The sequence below is a fragment of the Homarus americanus genome, unplaced genomic scaffold (genome assembly GCF_018991925.1).
Source record: "Homarus americanus isolate GMGI-L3 unplaced genomic scaffold, GMGI_Hamer_2.0 scaffold36734, whole genome shotgun sequence".
Classification (NCBI taxonomy): Eukaryota; Metazoa; Arthropoda; class Malacostraca; order Decapoda; family Nephropidae; genus Homarus; species Homarus americanus.
The window spans coordinates 9,740,578-9,763,727 of record NW_024733126.1 but is presented as its reverse complement, the minus strand read 5'-3'; the positions used below and the strand labels follow the sequence as shown (position 1 = coordinate 9,763,727).

The 23,150-nt window shown below is 46.9% G+C and overlaps 2 protein-coding genes across 2 annotated transcripts in view; both read right to left on the bottom strand.

Moving 5' to 3' along the window:
• The window catches only part of LOC121869337 (dnaJ homolog subfamily C member 11-like), a 55,290-nt gene extending 49,223 nt beyond the window's left edge, over positions 1 to 6,067 (bottom strand). The window contains exon 1 of the mRNA XM_042370641.1: positions 5,908 to 6,067. Within this exon, the coding sequence (XP_042226575.1) occupies positions 5,908 to 5,979 (72 nt within the window). The 5' untranslated portion in view covers positions 5,980 to 6,067. The remainder of the gene's footprint in view (positions 1 to 5,907) is intronic.
• Positions 6,068 to 21,597: 15,530 nt separating this feature from the next.
• On the bottom strand, positions 21,598 to 22,876 carry LOC121869263. The gene is made up of 2 exons (XM_042370511.1): positions 22,266 to 22,876; positions 21,598 to 21,733 (listed from the first exon to the last, which is right to left on the bottom strand). The coding sequence occupies exons 1-2, from the start codon at positions 22,829 to 22,831 to the stop codon at positions 21,670 to 21,672; spliced, it is 630 nt and encodes a 209-aa protein (XP_042226445.1). The 5' UTR covers positions 22,832 to 22,876; the 3' UTR covers positions 21,598 to 21,669.
• Between the last annotated feature and the right edge of the window lie 274 nt (positions 22,877 to 23,150).

Genomic DNA, 23,150 nt, shown 5'->3' with positions numbered 1-23,150 from the left:
TCTTTAGAAACAGGGCCGCCATTTGCAATGATGTAACCACCTACCTTGCAGACGACACACAGATGGAGATACGAGTCAATTGAGAAGTAATGACATTGCCTGGATTTTGTTTTGAGAATGCCCGATGCTAGGTAAACATGACAACATAGTGGTGTTATTGTTTTGATGATTCACTAATGAACCACTGGGATATATCATCATTTATATTAATTAATGGGTGAAATTTTACTTTAACTACCATAAGTATTTGGATGCTCAGATTTGAGATAGGCAATATTGGGTAAATTTTAAGTTTTGGTCATCCTTGCACTTAGACATGCAGACTATGTTTATTGTTCTGATTGTTTGCGATGTGTTATGAACGATTTAGACCTTTCTATTGGAAATCACTAGTTTTGAGTTACTACACACCCCCCTCCTCTTACCAGTGTATGTTAAGCTAACCTTTTAACTCATCATACCCTAACCTAACCTAACCTATGACCTGTATTTTCTTATGCAATCGAAAAATGTTTTGCAACAGAAATCCCATAGAGATAATTTATCTTATTATTTAAAGTACTTAATCCCACAGTTAGAATTTTAAGGTTCCCCAGATGACCAAAATCAAAATACACTGTAATACCACTATTGTTTGGAATGTTTATACTATGAAATTTGTATGGGCAGCTAATATCCATTGAATTAGTTAATGCGCTTAGTAATATTTATATATTCAAAATCTGTAGTATTAATGTGTTGCACAGTAAAGCACAATTAATTATCTAATAATATTTATTTACAAAGCCGATCAGCCGAGAAGGTTGGACAACTACTTCCAGGGTTCATCAAGGCAGATGAAAGAAATTTACCAGAAGTGATGCCTTTATGATAGTAGAGTATTATCAAGAATGCGGCCATCCAGCTATGGAGCACATTAAATTACATGTCATCTGATCATCTCAAGCCCATTCCCTGGCCATGGTCATCCCTAGTCCTTCCACAACATTAAATATAGACATCAGTGACGAAAACTTACATTTTCCAGACACGAAACACAGAACAGTGATGAAAACTTCCATATTGGAGTTATCGGTCTTTTGCATCATTTTGGCAGCAGCAAGTAAATATACACAATGATACTTCAGCAGTAATTTACTTTAACCTAAAAAATAAGGTATGCCTGTACAGCTCCTCCCCGACTTACGACCACCTGCACTTACGACCTGCCTCAGTAGTACCAAAATTTTGTCAAATTACGTGTTTTTGAGCCCAACGTCAGTACACATAGAAAATTTTCGTTTGTAATTCACTTTAAAATGGCTGGCAAGCTTAAAAGTGAGAGTTTTGTGGTGCTCAGAAGAAAAAGAGACACCCATTTTAGATTTTCTATGTATTATTTAAGCATTTTCGACTTATGACCATTTTGACTTACGACCTGGATTTGGGTCCGTAAGTCGGGGAGGAGCTGTATCCAAATGCGAATAAGAATAACTTGAAATGCTGTAGTTGAATGCATTAGAATAAAAATACAGAATAGTCTGGGCTATTGTGTAATCTCTTATGCATGGAACTTAAAAAACAATCTGAAAATTTAGATAGGCAAGTTCATTGGTGTATTTAAAATAAATATGAGGATGGTGGTTAAGAATCACTTTCGAGTTTATGGGTACCTCCTCATCTGAACACAGAAAACAACACCACACCCACATAGTAAACATCGAAAACATGAAAAAGGTAAACTTTTTATAGTTTTGTGATTTTATAGGTTAGGTAAGGTGTTCTAAGGTTTGTTTGGTATTCTTTTTAGTATTTTACCTCACACTTTCCCTCTTTGAACAACCAATATTGTAGGCAATTAAGAGAGGATCATATTTCCATAATGGCTCATTGTAAAGGAAATGAATATCAGATTCGCTTGAACCAACACAAAATACACTCGGAAAACCTTTTTGTCAGTAGGTTCTGTGGTCAACCTAAAATGAATCTTTACTTCCCTCAGTTGTTCTTGATAATTATGTCAAGACCTATTTTGAAGCCCAGTATACTTGGGTTGGTAGACCGTTCCATAGGTCTACCAGCCTCTGTGAAAAATAATTTCCTTATAATCATTCTGTATAACTTCGTTCTGTGTAACTTGGCAAGCTTGTAATTATGTCCTTGTGTTGGTGGTGCATGACATGACAAAGGAATGTCCCAGGTTCATGTTTTCCATCCAATTCGGGATTTTGAATGTTTCACTGAGATCTGCCCTATTGTGCCAGTATTGTACTTGCCAACAATGCATAACAGAGACATGACCTACCGCCCAAGCGGCTAACAAGCCGGTTAGTGGCGAAGGGGATAAAATTAATTACCGTGCACCCAAGTAAGAAATGGTCTACATAAAAATGATCAAAACACAGCTAATATAGTGGTGCCTATTCTTTACATTTCCAGCAAATGAAGAAATTTCTGAAACCAACACTACCACCAAAAGCAGTAGTTCAATTCCGTTCATTTTTTCCCCAGATGTTCTTATCATTATAGTAAGTGGGCAGGGGATGAATGATGAGGGAAATTGCAGGGTTAAACACAGTGAAAATCTGATGTCTCTATGTGCTTTGTACACAAAGAAATTAAATATTTACCATAAATACTTCTCCGAAAAATCTGCTCCTGTTGGCGCATGTGGTCATGTGCGCCTGTTTGTTTACAACGGACCCAACTGGTCCGAGCGTACTCTCGTCCACAAAAAGCGTAAAATTACACCATGATGCTTCAACAACATCGCTTTCATTGGTACCAGATATCAAAATAAGTACTTCAAGTATTTGGTTTAATATGGTACTGTAGGGGGTCGGGAGATGGGCCCTTTAGGCTAGGAAGTTAGGTAGGTTTCTTTGGTTGGTTAGGTCAGGATCTATTGGGTTCTTGTAAATGTCACCTCTTGTAATATGATTACTACTATAATGATAATTATCAACTAAACTAGCAAGTCTTATATGTAGGTCGTTCAGATATCTTAATGGTCCGTCCCTCGTGACAATCTTGAGAGTGAGGTGCTGCCCTGTCTGGTTCCCAAGATATGCTTGAGATTGTCAGTTGATTGAAAATATCCAAAGTAGAGCCACCAGACTGGTGCCTGCACTATGGCACCTCAGTTACCCAGAGAGATTAGAATGCCTGTAACTGCCCAGCTTATACTATAGATGGGCAAGGGATGACTTAAGTGAAGTTTATGAATAACTCAGAGGGCATTACTCAGTTGAGTGTCCATACCTGGAGCTGGTGGATGCCCGCCCCACTAGAATGAACAGCTCAAGGTTGAAGAAGCTACAAGTCCAGAAAATGGTTAATATTTAGTAGTTGCCACCATCTAACTGAATATTGAGTCATATATGGGGAGATAGAGAAACAAATTACATATACTGTAACAAATTTATTCTGCAACATTTCCATCAGAAATTTATAGTTTTCGAGTTATTTTAACTTTTATAATACAGTATTTGGTCAATCAGCATGTATTGATGTGATGTCATAATCATGCACGCCCATCAGCATGAAAGCTGATGTGATATAAAACTTGTGTGCTAATCAGCACAAGTCTCCATTTGTGGCTAGTTGGATGATGGCGTCTGTGTGAGATAGATGTACAATCAAAGACAAAAGTCGTGTCGAGGTTTTGTCCGAAGATTAAAAATAACTCATGAGACATTATGAGGGCCCCATACCACAAGGCAGAGCGCACCAAAAGTTTAGCCCATCGGCATATGTTTTCACCAAATTTCACGACACAACTTTTGTCTTTCATTGTACAGTACATTGGCTGGCTGCTGCATTATTCAGCGCATTTTGGACAATGAAGCAGCAACCGTTACCATTTTTAGGGCTCACGGTGTTCTTGTTTCACCTGTTAAGTGTCCAAGATGTAATTCAGAGTGTCATTACCGTGTAGATCACCATGCGTGGTACTGTGGTAAAAGACGGATACTGACGAAGACACCACTTCCTCATTCAAGTCGCAACACTCTATCCCCCTGTATCTCTTACTTAGGTAAGTTTTTTACACACTAGGGGTTAGGTTAGGTTAGGTTTTTCGTTTTTTTTAGATTTTTACATTGTTTAACCCCACTTTTTCAATAATTCAACTACAGTTCAGGTGCTCCTCTACTTACGAACGAGTTACATTCCTGAGGCTTGTTTGTATGTCCAACTGTTTGTAAGTCCAACTTTACTCTTGTAGATACCAAACATAATGTAAAAAATGAAAATATTATGGATATTTAGTACAGCTATACCCTTTAATACAGCCTTAAAACCTGGCTCACTCTTCTCCTCTTAGGTAATGTTTGTTCTACCTGGAATTTTCTTCAAAACAATCCAGTCTCATCCACATTAAACACCTGTTGTGGCAGGTAACCCCCCTCAGTGATGATGATTGTATCTCTGAAAGTTTATAAGCTGAACGTTCTTAAGTAGAGGAGCACCTGTACTGCTCATTTTCGATGGCAATGATGGTCATATTTGTATTTGACATGATGATTTACACTATAAAAATCCATATTCAAAAGTCAATTGGGTGGTGGCAACTACTAAATATTTACCCAGAAAACTGTGAGGGGAAACTTTTTTGAAGTGAGAACTGTAAACTCTTGAAAGAATCTGCCAGAGTGTTGTGATGGCACCGAGTGTGAGCTCTTTCAAAACCAGACTTGACCAACACTGGAGCAGGTACAGGTACATTCATGATTGAGTGCATGCCCAATATTAGCCAACAGTGCATAACAGAGACATGACCGACTGCCCAAGCAGCTAACGAGCTGATCAGTGGTGAAGAGGATAAAAGTACATAAGTAAAAGTATAAGAATATCCGTGGAAAAAATTAAGGAAATCAAACAACTCCTTCTGGTGATAGTGCTGGTCTCAGACATTACCAATGAGGTGATGGCTATTACTTTATATGGTATTATTTTACTTTCGGACATCGAGCGCCCGAAAGTTAAAACTATTGAAACATTTAGATCTCCCTATTCCGAGCATTTTTAACCCCATACTGTATATACCAGGCAGAAGTAGATAATAGCAACACAAGTGAATTTAATTGATTTTACGCACTTTTCAGTCTTCGTCTGTGATGTGGTCGTGAAACAAGAGTTATTTATGGATCACGCATGCGCAATATTAACTGACATCATCCAGTCGTGACCAATGATGTATCGATATCATCACGCAAATTTTTTTCGATCAATCACATTTGACTTTTTTCAAAGGAAGCAGTCTGGGTACGGATTTGAATTTCATTGACCAGTCTGACAATGGCCGTGGTGGAGGTTGGTTGTTATTTGTGCTCCTATGATTATTTTAAGTTTATTGCTTTGTTTTAAGAGAGACAATCATTCTATCCACTTCTAAGATATTGTTCTTTCGGACATGATGCGCCCCAAAGTTTTAAACTATTAAAACATTTAAGTTAGGTTAGCTTAAGCTAGGCCTACCAGGGGTCCGGGGGCAGAGCCCCTGGCTAGTGGTTAGGTTAGGTTAAACGACTCATTTTCGTGTTATCCCCACCGAAAACCCCGATTTCCCAGGCTCTCCCCCATTATCGTTTAAAACACACCAAAATACACCGGAAAAACATATTGGTCAACCCCTAGGGACTCATGATAATCTATATCCTACAAACAAAAAATAAATTAGTGTAATACATACAGAATTACACATTCTTAAAAATTAAATAGCAGAAGCATTCATAACAGTTATGATTTCAAACAAAGTCAGTATTTTCTATTATTAATAAGTATCCATATTCAGTTCATACTTTCACTGTACAATATGTATGTACTGTGAAGGTCAACTGTACAAACACAGTAGTGACCAGACAGACACCGTGCATCACTTGCATCATCCACAACTTTCATTATATATCATTATTCCACTTTACTCACTTTTCTTGGAATGTTGAGAAATGTATAATAGTCTTCATTTTCTTCTTTTAAATCATCCATCTCCTCAGACATGCTGGAGGATGTGATGAATACAACCAATTTACTAAACTCACTACCCAGCCCAAGTTGCCGTCAGACAACATCAACAGAACAGACGACCACAGCAGAATTAATGTACAGGTACGCTATATAAATTCTGACATCATTTACTAATTGACTCTTAGAAAATTTAATGGGTTTGTATAATTTTTTTAAGGCTTGTGTGTAGAAAACAGAAGTACGTATCTATATAGAAAGAAGTAATAAAAATACATACTATGGAGGAAAATCCCTGTGAATGTAGTTGAAATTGACCCTTTAATTTAGAATAATTCATCTTTAACAATATTGTCAATATCATGTCCAAATGTCAAAAGTATCTTCCCTTGACCCTTACACGTTTGACAAAGTTTTCTAACACTTTGCACTGACTCCCCTCTCCTCTCCCCCTCCCCTCGAATGACTTGAATAACCCTGCTACTCTTTTTGTAGAAACTCTGAGAGATAATTTTCTGTTCCAACATGTGAGAGACCCGACACATTACAGAGGGGAGCAAACACCCAAGCCACTTGACCTCATTATAACAAACGAGGAGGGTATGGTGGCCAAACTGGAACACCTTGCCCCAGTTGGCACCAGTCACCATACAGTGTTGTCATTCAGATTTAACTGTTACCTAGTTCAAGATAAGGCCAGGCCAAGGTGCAAATATTACAAGGGAAATTACAACGGGATAAGGGAAGAGATGAGGGGTATCAACTGGCCTGACTTATTAAGGTACAAGAACGCAGACACTACGCTGAATATCATAACTAGTAAAATGACCCATTTGATCGATAAATGTATACCCAAGACCAAACCCAGTGCTTCTAAGAATACGTGGGGATCACTACACATGAACCATGCGGCGGTCGACAAAATTAAGAAGAAAACCCAGAAATTCAAGACGTGGGTTGGGTCAAACGATGAGCAAGACAGGAGGATGTATGCAAGAGCCAGAAACCAAGCAAAGATAGAGTGTAGGAGGGCTGAAAAGGAGTTCCAGAGGCTGGTTGCACGCGAGGTCAAGTCAAACCCAAAGGCGTTTTACCGCTATGCAAAGTCGAAATTGAAAACGCGAGTAGGAGTATCAGACCTGAGGCTTGAAGATGGTAGTTACGCAGATTCTGACCAGGATAAAGCTGAGGCATTGAACAGCTTCTTTTCCTCAGTGTTCACAAGAGAGTATGCAACTAACCTTCCTGCGTTTGAGGACAGACGGTTCGACACAGCACTGACCCACATTGCGTTCACAGAAGAGGGTATTAGAAATAAACTGTCCAGGCTAAAGGTCCATAAGAGTCCCGGATCCTGACATGGTGCATCTTAGAGTGCTAAGAGAGCTGTGCAACGAGCTTGCAGAGCCCCTGAAGATCCTGTTTTGTAAATGCCTGAATGAACAAATGGTCCCCAGTGAATGGAAAGTGGCTTATGTGAGTCCTATCTTCAAGAAGGGCGATGGTCACTCCACGAACAACTATAGACCGGTGAGCCTGACCAGCATAATATGTAAAGTTCTTGAGAGTATTATCAGAGATGCTGCGATGGAACATCTACTACGAAACAACCTTGTAAAAGATTGCCAACACGGTTTTATGCCGGGGCGCTCTTGCTTAACACAATTGCTCAAGGTATTGGATATTTGGACCCATATTCTGGAACGGGGTGGTAATATCGACAATATTTACCTAGATTTTGCCAAGGCTTTCGACAGTGTACCCCACGAAAGGCTGAAAATCAAACTTGAAGGGTACGGAATTCGGGGAAATGTCCTAGCGTGGATAGAAGACTTTCTACATGACCTCAAGCAGTGTGTGGTGATTAATGGCACGAAATCGTCATCTGTACCTGTAACAAGTGGGGTACCACAGGGCAGTGTATTGGGCCCGCTGTTGTTTGTTTGTTTCATAAATGACATGCCTGACGTTGTACACTCTTCCATACAAATGTTTGCCGATGATGGCAAGTTATTTCGGGAAATTAAGAACCAAGCGGACTGTGAAGAGCTGCAGAAGGACCTCTGTGGGCTCCAGGAATGGTCGAAGAAATGGCTGCTGAGATTCAATGTCACGAAGTGTAAGAGGATGCACCTGGGGCGTACCAACGGTAAGGAGGCGTATCATATGTCCCAACGGGATGAAGAAAATGCACTAGTTGAGACTGTGTGTGAGAAGGACCTAGGTGTGTATGTTGACAATGAGCTGAAGTTCTCGGGCCATTGTGAGAAGAAGGTAAATCAGGCAAATAAATTATTGGGTCATATAAGAAGGTCGTTCAGATATCTAGACGGTCCGTCCCTCGTGACGATCTTCAGGAGTGAAGTGCTTCCCCATCTGGAGTACTGTCACCCCATCTGGTCCCCGAGATATGCTAGGGACTGTCAGTTGGTTGAAAATGTTCAAAGGAGGGCCACCAAACTGGTGCCTGCACTTCGGCACCTCAGCTACCCTGAGAGATTGGAGCGCCTGAACTTGCTTAGCTTATACTACGGACGGGCAAGGGGGGACCTAGTTGAGGTTTATAAGCATCTCAGGGGGCACTACTCAGTTGAGTGTCCTTACTTGGAGCTGGCGGACGCTCGCCCCACGAGGGGTCACAGCTCAAGATTGAAGAAGCCGCAAGTCCAGAAAACCGTGAGGGCAAACTTTTTCGGAGTGAGGGTTGTAAACTCTTGGAACATTCTACCAGAAAGTGTTGTGACGGCACCGAGTGTGAGCTCTTTCAAGAGAAGACTTGACCAACACTGGAGCGGGTTCAGGTACATTCAGGAGCCGGTGCATGCCCAGTATTTGCCAACAGTGCGTGACAGAGACGTGACCGATCGCTCGGGCGGCTAGCGAGCCGATCTTTTGGTGAAGAGTATAAATGAAAAGAGACGTGACCGATCGCCCAAGCGGCTAACAAGCCGATCAGTGGCGAAGAGGATAAAAGTATAAGACCCAATAATTTATTTGCCTGATTTACCTTCTTCTCACAAGGCCTACGGCCTCTCCTGGGCCTGGCCGCGCTCGACTTGGGAGGGGCCATGGGTGCGAAGGAGGGCGCGGGTACGGAGGGCACAGCAGAAGGGGGGCCAGGAGGCACAGCTTGGTGCACCATCGGAGTAGTAGGCACATGTGTGGAGCCGTTTCGCAGGTGGCGTCTGTTGCGGATGGACACCCTGCCACTGCCACTCAACCTGACGGCATACTGCCTGTGAGGGCGGGCTTCCACCACTATGCCTGTCCTGTCCCAGAGCTTGGTAGCTGCGTCCTGCACACGCACCTGCGTGCCCAAGACTAGGGGAGCCAGCTGGCGGGATACCTCCCTCCGCGACAGGACCCCATCCTGGGTTTCGGCCAAGCGCACCTCCCTCATACGAAGTGCCCGCCGCCAGTGCTGGTCCACCTTATAGTGCTGTCTGGCCACGGGAACGCCGTCACGGAGCTGGCGGCCGGTGGCAAGTTGGGCGGGCGACTTGTTCACCCCCCGCAGAGGCGTGTTCAGGTACTGGAGGAGGGCCTGGGATGTCCTATCGCAGTCCAGGCTACCCCCGGGCCCAGTGTTATCCCTGAGGAGCCTCTTGGCAGCCTTGACCCCAGCCTCTGCCCTGCCATTGGACTGGGGGAAGTGGGCCGACGAGAGGCACACCTCGACCCCCCATGACTTGAGGAAATCTGTCATCTCAAGGCTGGCAAGGTTGGTACCTCCATCCGTGGAGATCTGCTCAGGTACCCCCCACCTCGTGAAGTAGGCCCGCAGACGGGCGATGATTTTTCCAGAGGTGGCCTCGTTGGGGAAGTGGGCGATCTCCAGCCAACCTGTCAGTCGGTCAGCATATGCTAGGTACATGCGGCCCTGCAGGTGGAACAAATCGGCCACCACTTGTTGAAAGCGATAGTCTGGCGCTGGGGTCAGAACCAACGACTCCGGAGGCTGGGAAGGGGCGTGGGTCTCGCAAGCAGCACACCGGGACCGATGATACGGCAGGTCACCCTCCATGCCAGGCCAATAGACAGACTGCCGGGCCCGCCTGAGCATTGAGTCGAGGCCCTGGTGCCCCACATGCAGGTTAACGGCGACCCGGTGGCGGAGGGAGTCGGGGATGACAAGGCTCACGCAGCCCTGGTCAAAGGTGTAGGTGACCAAACCCCTGACCACAGCCAACCTAGCCCTCACCGAGAAGTACGGGCGCAGACAGGCCACCTCCTGCGACTTGTGGGGGTGCCAGTCGCCCGCCAGCACCCTCGACACTAGAATCTGGTACACTGGGTCGTCCGCAGCCGCTTTGCACACTGTGTCTTCATCCATAGTGATGCACCCATCCTGATCCAGTGCTGCGATTGTGACTGCACACACTGCAGCGCACAGGTCCTCCTCTTGGTCCATGTCCTCCGCATCAGGCGCCGCCCTGAGGGAGGGGAAGCGGGATAGGGCGTCAGCTGCACAGTTCTGCTTCCCTGGCAAGTATTTGACCGTGAATCAGTACTGCAGGGTCTTCTCCTTGAGCCTGAACAGGCGAGGATTCGCCATATCCGTGAGGGCTCTGTCCCCTAGCAAGCCAACTAAGGGGCGGTGGTCCGTCACCAGAATGAGGTTCGGGCAGCCAAGGAGGAACAGCCTGGCCTTGCGCATGCACCACACCACAGCCAGGGCCTCCCCTTCTACTGCAGGATAACCGGCCTCGGCCGTGCTCAGATGTCGGCTACCACACAGAGCCAACCGCCACCCTCCTCTGCAGCAGAAGGGCGTCTCTGGAGAGGCACAGGCACAGTATTGTTGCAGGACGACGAAGCCGATGCCCTCCCTACTCCAATCAGTGACAGTTGCCGTAGGCCTGGATTTGTCGTAGTACACCAAGCCGTCTCTGGCCAACTGACAGATGGTGTCCTGGGCCTGGCGAAACTTGAGCCGCAGCTGGTCGTCCCAATACACCTGCTTGCCCACTGGCTTCTTGAGGAGCTCACGGAAGGGCTCCATCACAGGTGCAGTGGCAAGGAAGGGAGCCAACTGGTTAACCAAGCCATGCCAGGACCTGATGTCAGTGATTGATGGCTGATCCGGCATGGGGAAGTCCTTGATGGCTGACAGACGTTGGGCAGTGGGCTGGTAGAGGTCCCACCCCAGGAGGAAACCCACAAACTCGGCTTCTCTCCTGCAGAACAAGAACTTTTCTGGTTTCAGCGTGATACCTGTGCGAGCGCAGGTCTCCAGAAAATCGTAAGTGTGCCAGAACGCCCCCTTCACACTGGAGTCATAGAGGAGAGTGTCATCCACGCACTTGTACTTGCGGGGCACATCCTGAATAACGTCGTCAAACCTCTTGGTGTAAGCATCTGACGCTGAGCAATGTCCCATGGGCGTCCTGCAGTATCGAAAACGGCCCCACGGCGTGATGAATGTGGTCAGGCATCTACTCTCCTCCTCCAACTCCACTTGATGAAATCCCCAAAAGGCGTCGGCGACGGTTTTGAACGAGTGCACTGGCACCCCAGACACCATGTCGAATGGTGCAGGTGTGTGGTGCATCTCCCTCAGACAGCTTGCATTGAGGCGTTGGAAGTCCACAGTGCGCCTGGGCTGACCGCTTTTCTTGGCCACCACAACCATCCTGGCGCACCACTCCATAGCCTCACCAGCAGGCACTGGCTGGATGACGCCTCTCCTGACGTCCTCCTCCAACTGGTCCTTCACCTCCGCTTTCCAGTGTTTCGGAACGGGAGCGGGTGTGTGACAGGCGTAGGGGGTCGTGCCGGGCGTCAGGTGGATACGGTGAGGGGGACCAGTCATGACTGGCATTGGGGACCTGCTGGTGTTGAATGTGGTAGACGAAAAGTGCGTGAGTAGCCATGCCTCCAGCCTGGCCACATTCTCCTCCAAAGGAGGCAAGGGTATCTCAACTGGCCTCGGTGGGAAACGGCTGCTCTCAGGTAAAGGGTTCGGAGGTAGATCGTCGGCAGTGTGCTGCTCCCCTCCATCGCTCACGGCAGCCACAGCACGTTTATGGAGCAGGAAGTCGACAGGCACCAAGTTGAGGCACTTGCAGGCCTCCAATGACAGATAGAGGGCCTTGGCTGTCTGCACGAAGTAGACCTCCTGGACGGTGGACCCCTCGTCCACACCGAGGCGGCAGGAGGCGGACCCCAGACACTTGAGCTGTTTGTTCGCCACGTCCCTTAGGCCATTACGGGCCCGAAGTTGCCCCGGACACAAACCGATGTCCCGGAGCAGGGATGCGCCTGCCACACACACCATAGCACCCGTGTCAGCTACAGCCAGCACAGGGGTGGCGGGGGAATTGCCCCCGGCCTGGGACACGAACACTTGTAACCTGGGGTGGCGGGATAGCTGGGCTGTTGCCACTGTAACAGCGCCTGACACATCCACAGGAGCACTTAGGGCTGACTTACTCCTACAACACCTTTTGAAGTGACCAACCTTACAGCAATTGCGACATGTAGCCCCACTTGCAGGGCAGTTACTTTTACCAGAGGCATGTGACACGCCGCAGTTACCACAGTGCGCGCGATTGGGGTGTCCAGGTCGGGCGGCAGCTACCTCGGACTCACCGGTGACGTCATCACCAACCGCCACTGCCTCCGCGGCTGTTCCCACCACTGCCTGGCCAGACGTACGACACAATACACCAGCATCTCTCACTGCTGCCTCAAATAACATGCATTTGTTTCTAAGCACTTCAACACTATTATAACTAGAGTACCCCTGGAAAATTTCCCTTTTCAACACTGGGTTACTCAGGCCCACCATAACTTTACGTAATAGCATGTACTCAGAGAGGTCGTTATCACAGGTGGGACATTTAAATTCACACTCCACTGCCTCTGCGAAGCATCGTTGAAAATACCTTTTCATGGGCTCCTCTTCACCTTGTTTGCTGTTGAAAAACTCGTTCCATTTCACAGCTTGGTTTGAAGATTGAAGAACCATTCCACTGATGGCGTCCAGGGCTTCTTTGGGCGAGAGCTGCTCCCACTGACCACTGGGGTATCTCGAGTCAATCACCCTTTGGAGTGCAGGGACGCAGTTCAGGCGAATGTGGAGTGTGGCCACCAGTTGTGACCATCCGTTCAACAGCACCCATGACTCCATGGACCGCCTCCATGTCCTAAACGCAGCTGCTGGCATTTCTGCCTCACACTTCTCTGGTGCGACAGCTGCTGAGGGCTTCATGACCGGCATAGAAGCATGACCACTGCCAGCAGCTAAAGACGCCATCTGAGCCATCAATGCACTCATGGCCTGCTGCTGGGCGCGCGTGGTGTTCCCCGCCGGTGTAGAGAAGCCCTGGCGTCCCCTTGAGGGCGTCGAGAATCGTGGACGTGTAGGGGCCATGTCAGCATTCTTGTCAGGGCTGTAATGGCGTGTCGTGCCCCGACATATCCTACTCACTGCGCCATGTGAGAGGTTGGAGTCATAGACCACGTTCTTTGTAGACTTTATTCTAACAGTGTCAGCTGGTGACTGGCAACCGGGCACTGCCAAAGACAAGCCCCCATCTCAACATGGGAAAACATATCGTACGATGGTACAATCTTACACATACTCTTGCATTCTTTACAGTAAACATCAACAAAAATCAGAGAAAATACTTCAAAATACACAAACAATGTTCCTGCTTCACATGTTAGGGTATTTTACAGTGAGCAATAGGCTGGGCCCAACCTCGAACGTGTCCCAGCGGTGCTAGACGTAGTTCGTCAGGCCACCGCCAGGGGTCTACTGTCGGCTTTTCTGAAGGTTCTTTTATGTTACATTTGGTGTTTTTGTTGTTTTTCTTTAATAATTCATATCTTTCTCACAATGTAGGTCTCTGTCTGTCTGACTATCTCTGTCCGTCTGTCTGTGTGTGTCTGCCTGTGTGTTTCTCAGTCTATCTGTCTTTGTGTCTCAATCTCTGTCTGTCTGTCTCGGCTTGTCTGTCTGTCTGGCAGACAGAGATAGACAGACAAAGACAGACAGATACAGATTGAGACAGAAACAGACGGACAGAGACAGACAGACAGAAAGAGACAAACACACAGACAGAGTGAGAAAGACATACAAAATGTGAAATACAGACGTACAGAAAGACAAAGTATGTCAGTCTGTCTGTCTTTCTCTGTTTATCTGCTTCTCTGTCTGTTTATCTCAGTCTGTCTCTATCTGTGTCTCTGTGTCTGACTGTTTCTGCCAGTCTGTCTCACAATATCGATCTCTGTCTGTCTTTCTGATTTTCTGCCTCTGTTTTTCTGTCTGTCTGTCTCTTTCGTCTATATGTTAGTCTATGTCGCCGTCTCTGTTTCTGTCTGTCCCTCTATTTCTCCGTCTGTTTGTCTGTCAGTTGTCTGCTTGTGTCTGCATGTCTGTCTTTGTCACAGACAAACAGACAGACAGACAGAAAGAAACGGACACACAGACACACAGACAGAGATTGAGATATAAAGACAGCCAGAGACTGAGACACACAGGCAGAGACACAGACAGACAGACAGAGACCAACAGACAGACAGAGAGATTCCTACAAATGTTCCAAGTTGTTATTATTTCTTCTTTTACCAAAGTGTTCCTGTTGCTTAACAACTCAATCAGATACGTTATGGTTACGTGGTGAGTCAATGTTTTGTCTGTTTCAGTTTGGGTGACAGCGGTCGAGCCTGAGAAGAGCGCCGGACCTTCTTATTTACGGCGATTCCTTCTTTTATCTTGAGTTATTAGCCAAGATTGTCTGTCTCTCCCTGTCTGCCTCTGACTGTCTGTTTCTGTGTGTCTGTCTTTTTGTTTGTCTGTCTGTCTGTGTCCGTCCGTCTGTCTGTTTTTCTAACTGTCTCTGTTTGTCTGTCTGTCTACAAATCCTCCCTAAGGAATCCTATCCTATAAATCAACATACCCGACCACCGCCCCCCCCCACCCCCCAACAAAAAATAAATAAATAATTAACAAAATAAAAATAAATAAATAAATTAATAAATAAAAAAATAAAAAATAAAATAAAATAATAAATAAATACAATAAAATAAAATACCAACCAACCTCCAAACACAGCAACACCCCCCCCCAGACAAAGCCGCACAGAAATACTTACAATTCTCCATACCCAACCTCAGCGACAACCCTCTCAATAAAAACAACCTAACTCAACAACTCCCTTCAACAAAAAACAGACAGACAGAAAGACAGACAGACAGAGAGACAGAACAGACAGCCAGAGACCGACATAGTGGAAAGACAGAGAGGCTGAGACAGACAGATAGACAGAACGAGACAAACACAGACACAGACAGACAGTGACAGACATTGTAAAAATAGACTGGCAGACAGAGACAGACTGACGGACAGACAAACAGAGATACAAAGACAGACAGAGACTGAGAGACAGACGGACAGAGACAGTTAGACAAACTAACTCTACCAAAGCACCAATCACCTACTGCGGCACCAAGAGACCTTTTTCTTCTATTTTAAATTATTTCTATAAACTGGTCCCGGCGGTGCTAGACGTAGTTCGTCAGGCCACCGTCAGGGGGTCTACTGTCGGCTTTTATGAAGGTGATTTTGTTGTTTTTCTTTAATAATTCATATATTTTCGTAGTTTTTCTCAGGATTTGTATGAATTTATACTCAAATAGCAGAGTTACAATTGTATTGAAGCTGTGTGTGGCCCTTTTACAGCCAATCTTGGCTACTAACTCAAGATACTGCAGCTGCACTGTATGTGTGGCCAGTTGTCAATTTCTTTGTATGGGCAGTACACAAACGTATGTACATGTATAGATATCTCCCACTCAGAATGAGGATCAGGATTTGGGATGCGTGTGGAGCGAGAGCCAATCACAGAGGAGAATGCCAGAAGTACCCGGCACTCTGATCCTGGCGTTGCTACGTGTGCGTCCGCACTGTGGAGTAGGTCTACCAGCGTCGCTGGCTGTACGCTGATTGGCTGGTAGGCGTGCGGGAGCTCAGTCATCAGTTGGAAGTTGTAGGGGAGAGGAGCCACTATACCATCATCTGTTTGGCCTTGCCTGGATGGCGGATGATCTGGGTGACATCATCAGCATATGCGATGTATTCACCGTGAATTGGTGGAGGCATGTCTGAAGTGTAGATTGTATAAAGAGTTGGGATAAATTACTTTGTAGTGGACGTCTCCCCTACAACTGCGTAGCCGCATTCCAATGCCACAGTATCCTAGCAACCAGCCACCTGCTACGTCTTCCCTAGCAACCAAACGAGCGGCCCAGGGGGGGGCGTCACCAGATGCCACAGTATCCTAGCAACCAGCCACCAGCTGCTACCGTATCCTAGCAACGGGTCGAGAAACCGGCGACTTCCCACGGTTTACTTCCGGCGGCTGTGTATATAAGCTCTGTCTCTCCATTGAGATTCATTCTGCTCTCGGTTCCTGAACACGCAACACCTCCTCCAAGCAAGCTCTTCGCTGTCCAGCTCTCATTCAACCAGGAGGCCAGCAACAGGCAACATCTTCTCTAACAAAGCTCCTGCACATCTACCTCCTTCAACACGCGACTCACCGAACGTGTCTACTGAGCAGCAACACGCTACTCACCGAACGTGTCTACTGAGCAGCTCCTCACCACACGGCATCTCCAGCACCAGACTGTCTACCATATAATTTACATTATATAAGAAAACCACCTTAGAGTTTCCATCCATCCTGAGTGCTAGACAACATAATATCACGAAACCCTACAAATGGTGACCCCCGGAAAAAAGCACTCACACGGGATGGAGGACGGACGGATCTCTCTGCCGACTTTCAACCACAACGTCGAGGACTGGCTAGATCATGTGGAAGCAGCCCTCGTCGGCTCACAAGCGACTGATGAGCAAAAGTATGGCGCCCTGCTCTGTGCCTTGCCCACAGAAATGGCCAAGCGGGTCTCACAAACCATTTCCAGCCCTCCAGATGACAACAAATTCGCTACCCTGCGGGATGCCTCGAAGACGCGTTATCAACAGACCAGCCCCAATCTCCTGCAAGACCTATCCCAGGGCACGCAACATCCTGTCCGCAGTAGATTACTCTACGACACCAGAACTATATGTAACCGCGGCAGACAGAATTTTCAACGAGTGCGCTGCTGCACCCCTTGCCGCCACGGTCACACCAGTACCTACCACCGAACTTGTAAGCCGGGTCAACACCCCTCAGCCGAGCAATACCTCACAAGACATCAAGGACCTGTTGCAAACTTTGAACTGCAGGATGGACACCATTGAACAGTTCTGCTCCTCCATACCCGCTGCTGTGCCAGTTCCTGACTCACACACCACACCCTACAAGTTCCGACGCACAGCAGCCAGCCCCCAGCACAACAAATATACCTGGCTGTCAAACATTTCCAGCACTTCCTCGAGGCCCGTCAGTTCACCATCTTCACTGATCACAAGCCCCTCGTCCACGCCTTCGCTTCAGCTTCCCAGTCACATACACCTCGTGTCCTGCGCCACTTGGCTTACATCTCGGAGTTCTCCAGCGACGTCCAACACATTAAAGGCAGCCACAACGAGATCGTCGACGCCCTCTCTCGTTGTATATCCAACATTCTTCCCTCATCTCCACCCATTGATTATGGGCAGCTGGCCGCAGCTCAAGAGAAAGACGAAGACCTGGCAGCATACAAGACATCCCCCTCAGGCCTCACACTCCAAGAACTCCCTGTTCCTGGCACAAAGATAAAATTGTGGTGCGACGTATCCTGTGGGCAGCCTAGACCGTTCGTGCCTCACGTCCACCGCCGCCCAGTTTTCGACCGCATCCATGGTCTCAGCCACCCGGGTGTGCGGGCCTCCCAGCACCTCCTCACGCAACGTGTCGTCTGGCCCGGCATCAAGTCTGATACTAAGAAATGGGCTGCCCAGTGCCTGGCCTGCCAGTCCTCCAAAATACATCGTCACATACGGGCCCCCTTACAAACCTTCCCTATTCCCAAAGGCCGTTTTCAAGTAGTACACCTCGACATCGTGGGACCTCTTCCATCATCCTACGGTAGCACCTACATCTTCACCTGCATCGACCGTTTCACCAGGTGGACAGAAGCAATTCCCATGCCCAATGCTACAGCAGAGACTACTGTCCGCGCCTTCATGTCCGGTTGGGTTTCCCGTTTTGGCCCCCCCCACAACCGTAATCACTGACCGAGGAGTACAGTTTGAGTCACAACTCTGGCAGCACCTCCTACAGTTCCTCGGCATGTCTAGACAACGCACTACAGCATACCACCCTCAAGCCAACGGCATGGTAGAGCGTTTTCACCGGCAGCTGAAGGACGCACTCAAGGCACAGCACGACCCTTACAGCTGGACTGATGCGCTTCCCTTAGTGCTCCTCGGCATCCATGCGTCACACAAGGAGGATATGGACTGTAGCCCAGCAGATCTTACACTAGGCGAGCCCCTTCGGCTACCCGGGGATTTCTCACTTCCTCCTGATCCCCACCAAACCACTCCAGCCGTTCGTCACGACTTACTCCAAAAGCTACAACAAGCAGTTTCTGCATTCAGAGCTACTGCTCCATGCCAGCCTCCTCGGCACCCTGAACACATCCCTCCTGCACTACTCACAGCCGAGTATGTTTTCGTCAGGCATGATGCTCACCGCAACCCATTACAACGCCCCTACGATGGACCCTTCCAGGTGGTTACCCGTTCAGCAAAGTTCCTGACGATTATCCGGAATGGCAGACATGACATCGTCAGCATAGACCGAGTCAAACCGGCCACCTGACCCGTCGGGCCCCCAGCCCAGCAGCACCATCAACAAACTACGCCTGCACCAGTCTACCCGCAGTTACCACCGGCAGCAACACCACACCCACGACATTTCTGGGCACCCTCTTTTCACCCTCATGTACACCCTGTTCCTGCTGTAGAACCTGCTCCTGTCATAGACCCTCCTCCTGTCATAAAACCTGAACCTGTAATAGACCTCCCTCCTGTCATAGAACCTGCTCCTGCCATGGACCCTCCTCCTGACGCAGCCCCTGCAGCAGCAGGAGCACAACAACCATTGCTTGTACAACCTCCTCTAATCCCAAACCCTCTTTCTCCTCCTCATTCTCCCACAGGTTTTGTGTCACTAGACGGAGTTGTTACACGTAGCGGCCGAGTCGTACGTACACCTGCCCGGTATGTGTTATGTGTGGGACACAACCCGGACAACATCCAGCCTCCCGCCGCGCCGGGAGGGGAGGGGGAGTATTGTAGTGGACGTCTCCCCTACAACTGCGTACCCGCATTCCAATGCCACAGTATCTTAGCAACCAGCCACCTGCTACGTCTTCCCTAGCAACCAAACGAGCGGCCCAGGGGGGGGCGTCACCAGATGCCACAGTATCCTAGCAACGGAGTCAAGAAACCGGCGACTTCCCACGGTTTACTTCCGGCGGCTGTGTATATAAGCTCTGTCTCTCCATTGAGATTCATTCTACTCTACGTTCCTGAACACGCAACACCTCCTCCAAGCAAGCTCCTCGCTGTCCAGCTTTCATTCAACCAGGAGGCCAGCAACAGGCAACATCTTCTCTAACGAAGCTCCTGCACATCTACCTCCTTCAACACGCTACTCACCGAACGTGTCTACTGAGCAGCTCCTCACCACACGGCATCTCCAGCACCAGACTGTCTACCATATAACTTATATTATATAAGAAAACCACCACCTTAGAGTTTCCATCCATCCTGAGTGCTAGACAACATAATATCACGAAACCCTACAACTTCCTTGTGGTACTCCACTATAAAGTCTGAAGCTTGGGCCTTTGTGATTGCCTATTATAATGTGTGCTTCTCTATTGTCCAAGAAATTACACAGTAGAGAAGTGAAGTTGTTGGGGAGTTCTTGATTGGTTATTTTATATTTAAGTCCCAAGTGCCAGACCTTATCGAACGCTTTTGCCACATCCCTTAAAACTATGTTGCACTGTTCTTTATTATGCATTGCGTTTGCAATACTTTCGTATATAAGGGCTATGGCTGTGTTTGTTCCTCTGTGTTTCCTGAATCCGTGTTGTCTAGGGTTGTATTTGTATTCCAGTTCCAGGTGTGTTCTTAATCGTTGGTTAATTATTTTTTCCAAAATTTTTCCCGGTGTTTCTAAGAGAGAGATTGGTCTGTAGTTTTCTACTGCTGTGGGGGCTTTTCCCGGTTTTGGTATCAGTCTGATAATTGCTGTCTTGAATTTCTTTGGGTAGTAGCCTGAAGCTATGGATGCGTTGAATATATTTCTTAGTAGAAGTACCATGTTGCTTGGTAATTGCTGTAAAATGAGTTTATTTATTTTGCTGACTCCAGGAGCCTTGTTCTTAAAGCTATTGATTGTTCTTACTATTTCGTCCACCGTGATTGGTTTGTTTAGTGGGGACATGTCATCCAGTGTATTCAGGTCGATCGTGGGTCTCGGTTGCCAAATATGGGTTATTTGCGACATATGGTTGGATACTTCCCTCTCTGTGGTCATGCAAAAGTTTAAGTTTTCTTCGTTGGTGATTTGAAAAATCTTACTCCAGAAAGATCTAAATTCCGGTTCTTGTTCGGTTGGTTCTGTTAATTTGACTTGATTACTATTTATTATATAGTTTGACTCGTTGCTTGAGGTTCCCATTAAGTGCTTTATTTTCTGCCAGAACTGTTCGGTTTATGGTAGTTTCCTTCCGTTTCTGAAATCAGCTTCTGCCAGTTCCTGTTATATGCTTCTTTTGATATCTTTTTTTAGTTGTTCGTGTATTATGTTGTATATGTTTCTGCGTTCCGGTGTCCATCCTTGCTGTGTGATTAGTTAAATTAGGTTGCTAAATTGTGTCTGTATGATTCTTGATTGGTGTGAGTATTGAGGGTGTGGTAATGTTCGGTAAGTGGTCTTGGGGATGTTGTGTTCCATGGCCTGGCTGACGTGCTCATACCATATATCCAGTGATCGGTCTATTAGAGAAGTATGCCCGTTTTGTAATTGTATGGGTTGCCGGTTATTTAAGTCTTGTTTGAAGTTTTCCCAGTTAGCCCGGTTATAGTTGAATCTTAGCCTGGCCGGGATCTATATTGGGGCTGTGGAGAGTGTGGCTATGATAGGGAGATGATCACTAGTGGATATTGGGCCGGGTTCGAGTAGTATGTTTAGGTGGTGGTGTTGATTTGTTAACACGAGATCTGGGTATCCTGTGTGGCCTGCTCTGATGTACGTGGGGAATTCCGGTCCGAGGTGTACCACGTTGCCGTGGCTCACTAGTGTGTTCAGGACCTGGCCTACTGCGTTGTTGGTATGGTGTCCTAGTATGCGGTGTCTAGCGTTGAGATCACCCAGAAAGTATGCAGGTATGTTCCTCCTCATCAATCTGAGCATGTCTGCTATTGGAAAAATTGGTCGTCTTGGAGGGAGGTAGCAGGTGCCAATTATAATTGGACCCGTTGTGCTGTTAATTTCTATTGCCAGAAAGTTTCTTGGAATGTATCATGGATTTTATGTTTTATGCTTCTTTTAATTGCTATGGCAACTCCATCTTGTAAAGGATTTTGGCTGTTTTTTTTATATACTGTGTAATTAAGTATCTTGATTTTATTTGAATTATCCCTGCCGTGAGAATTTAGTATGATGACGTCTGGGTCTAGGGAACGATATATGTTGTATAATTCGTGAGCTCTTGTATGTGTCCAGGCCAGGACATTATGTTGAATTATTTTAAGTCTGTTGATTATGAATGGTGATGTCTCGAGCTTGTTTGCGGCATTTTGGATGAACGATGTTCTCCTGAAGACCTTGTAGGGGTATCGAGATATTAATGTTGTCTAGCACTCAGGATGGAAGGAAACTCTAATGTGGTTTTCTTGTATAATATATAAGTTATATGATAGACAGTCTGGTGCTGGAGATGCCGTGTGGTGGGGAGCTGCTCAGTAGAAGACGTTCGGTGAGTAGCGTGTTGAAGGAGGTAGATGTGCAGGAGCTTCGTTAGAGAAGATGTTGCCTGTTGCTGGCCTCCTGGTTGAAATAAATGTTAACAGCGTGGAGCTTGCTGGAGGAGGTGTTGCTTGTTCAGGAAGATGGGCAGAATGAATCTCAATGGAGAGACAGAGCTTATATACCCAGCAGCAGCCGCCAGTCCTCTATGAATCATGTTGGGAAAACCCAGAAAGTTGCCGGTGACTAGTTTCGTTGCTAAGCAACGGTAACATCTGGGGACAGCTCTCGCTTGGTTGCTAGGAGACGCCAGCGCGTCGGAATGCGGTAACAGGTGGTGGCTGTGGCTACGCAGTTGTAAGCAGTTGTAGGGGGGACGTCCACTACAACCTCCTCTCCGTATGCAGGCCGAGGCGAATTTTCCTGTATTTGGATTGCTCCACCTTTTCTATTCTATTATATTTGGTCAGGATTCTTCCTCTCTTTATTAGTGTTTCTATATGGTGATCTTCCATATTCGTATCTGTATATGTATATTTTACTCTTCCTTCCCTTATCTCCGCCAGTAGTCTCTCGGTTGAGAGTATTTGGGGGGCTGAGCAGGTGTAAAATCTGATACCGGTTTCCTCCCCGAGGTCCTGATTCTCAGTCATTTTTCTTGGTGACGGTGGTGGTGCCACAATTCCCGTTTTGGTCTTTTTAGGGGTGCTATATACGAACGCTTGTTCAGGTTGTGTAACAGTGTCATGTTGTGAAATGGGTTCCTGCTCCTCTTCATCTTCCTCCATTCCCTCTTCGCTACTTTCTGATTGGGGGGGTTTGTCGGTAGTGGCTTGTGATTGGGTGATGTGCGCCTGACTGGTGGTTTCCGCTGGTTTATAGATCAGGTCGAAGATTTCTGATGAGGGGACGTCGTTGGGGAATTCCATGTCTGGGAGGTTATTTGCCGCAAACATTTCCTTTACCCTTTTAGCAAAGCATCCTGGTTTGGCAATATTCAAGAGGTGGTCGTGTATTATTGCCGTCATGATTTTAACCGATAGTTGACTTCCCAGGTTGAGCACTATAGGTTGAGCTGGGGGTTGTGAGGCTACCTTTTCAAGGACTTTAGTTGTTTCCTTTGTTAATTTGGTTACAGCCGAGTAGGTCCTGTTTTGCTTTTCCTGTGCTCTTTCCTTTTCAATTTTCCTCCTTTCCTTTACAATCGCTTTCCTTGCTGGACAGCGTGCTGCCAGTGTTCTGTGGTCCCCTTGGCAGTTGAGGCACCTAGGAGTT

What these genes read in the sequence shown, in the direction of transcription:
- LOC121869263 (XM_042370511.1), bottom strand. Translation starts at nt 22,831, where the DNA reads ATGTTTGCGGCAAATAACCTCCCAGACATGGAATTCCCCAACGACGTC. An exon ending in GGCCTGCATACGGAGAGGAG is followed by an intron (nt 21,734 to 22,265) that starts GTTGTAGTGGAC and finishes TACCCCTACAAG; the next exon opens with GTCTTCAGGAGAACATCGTT.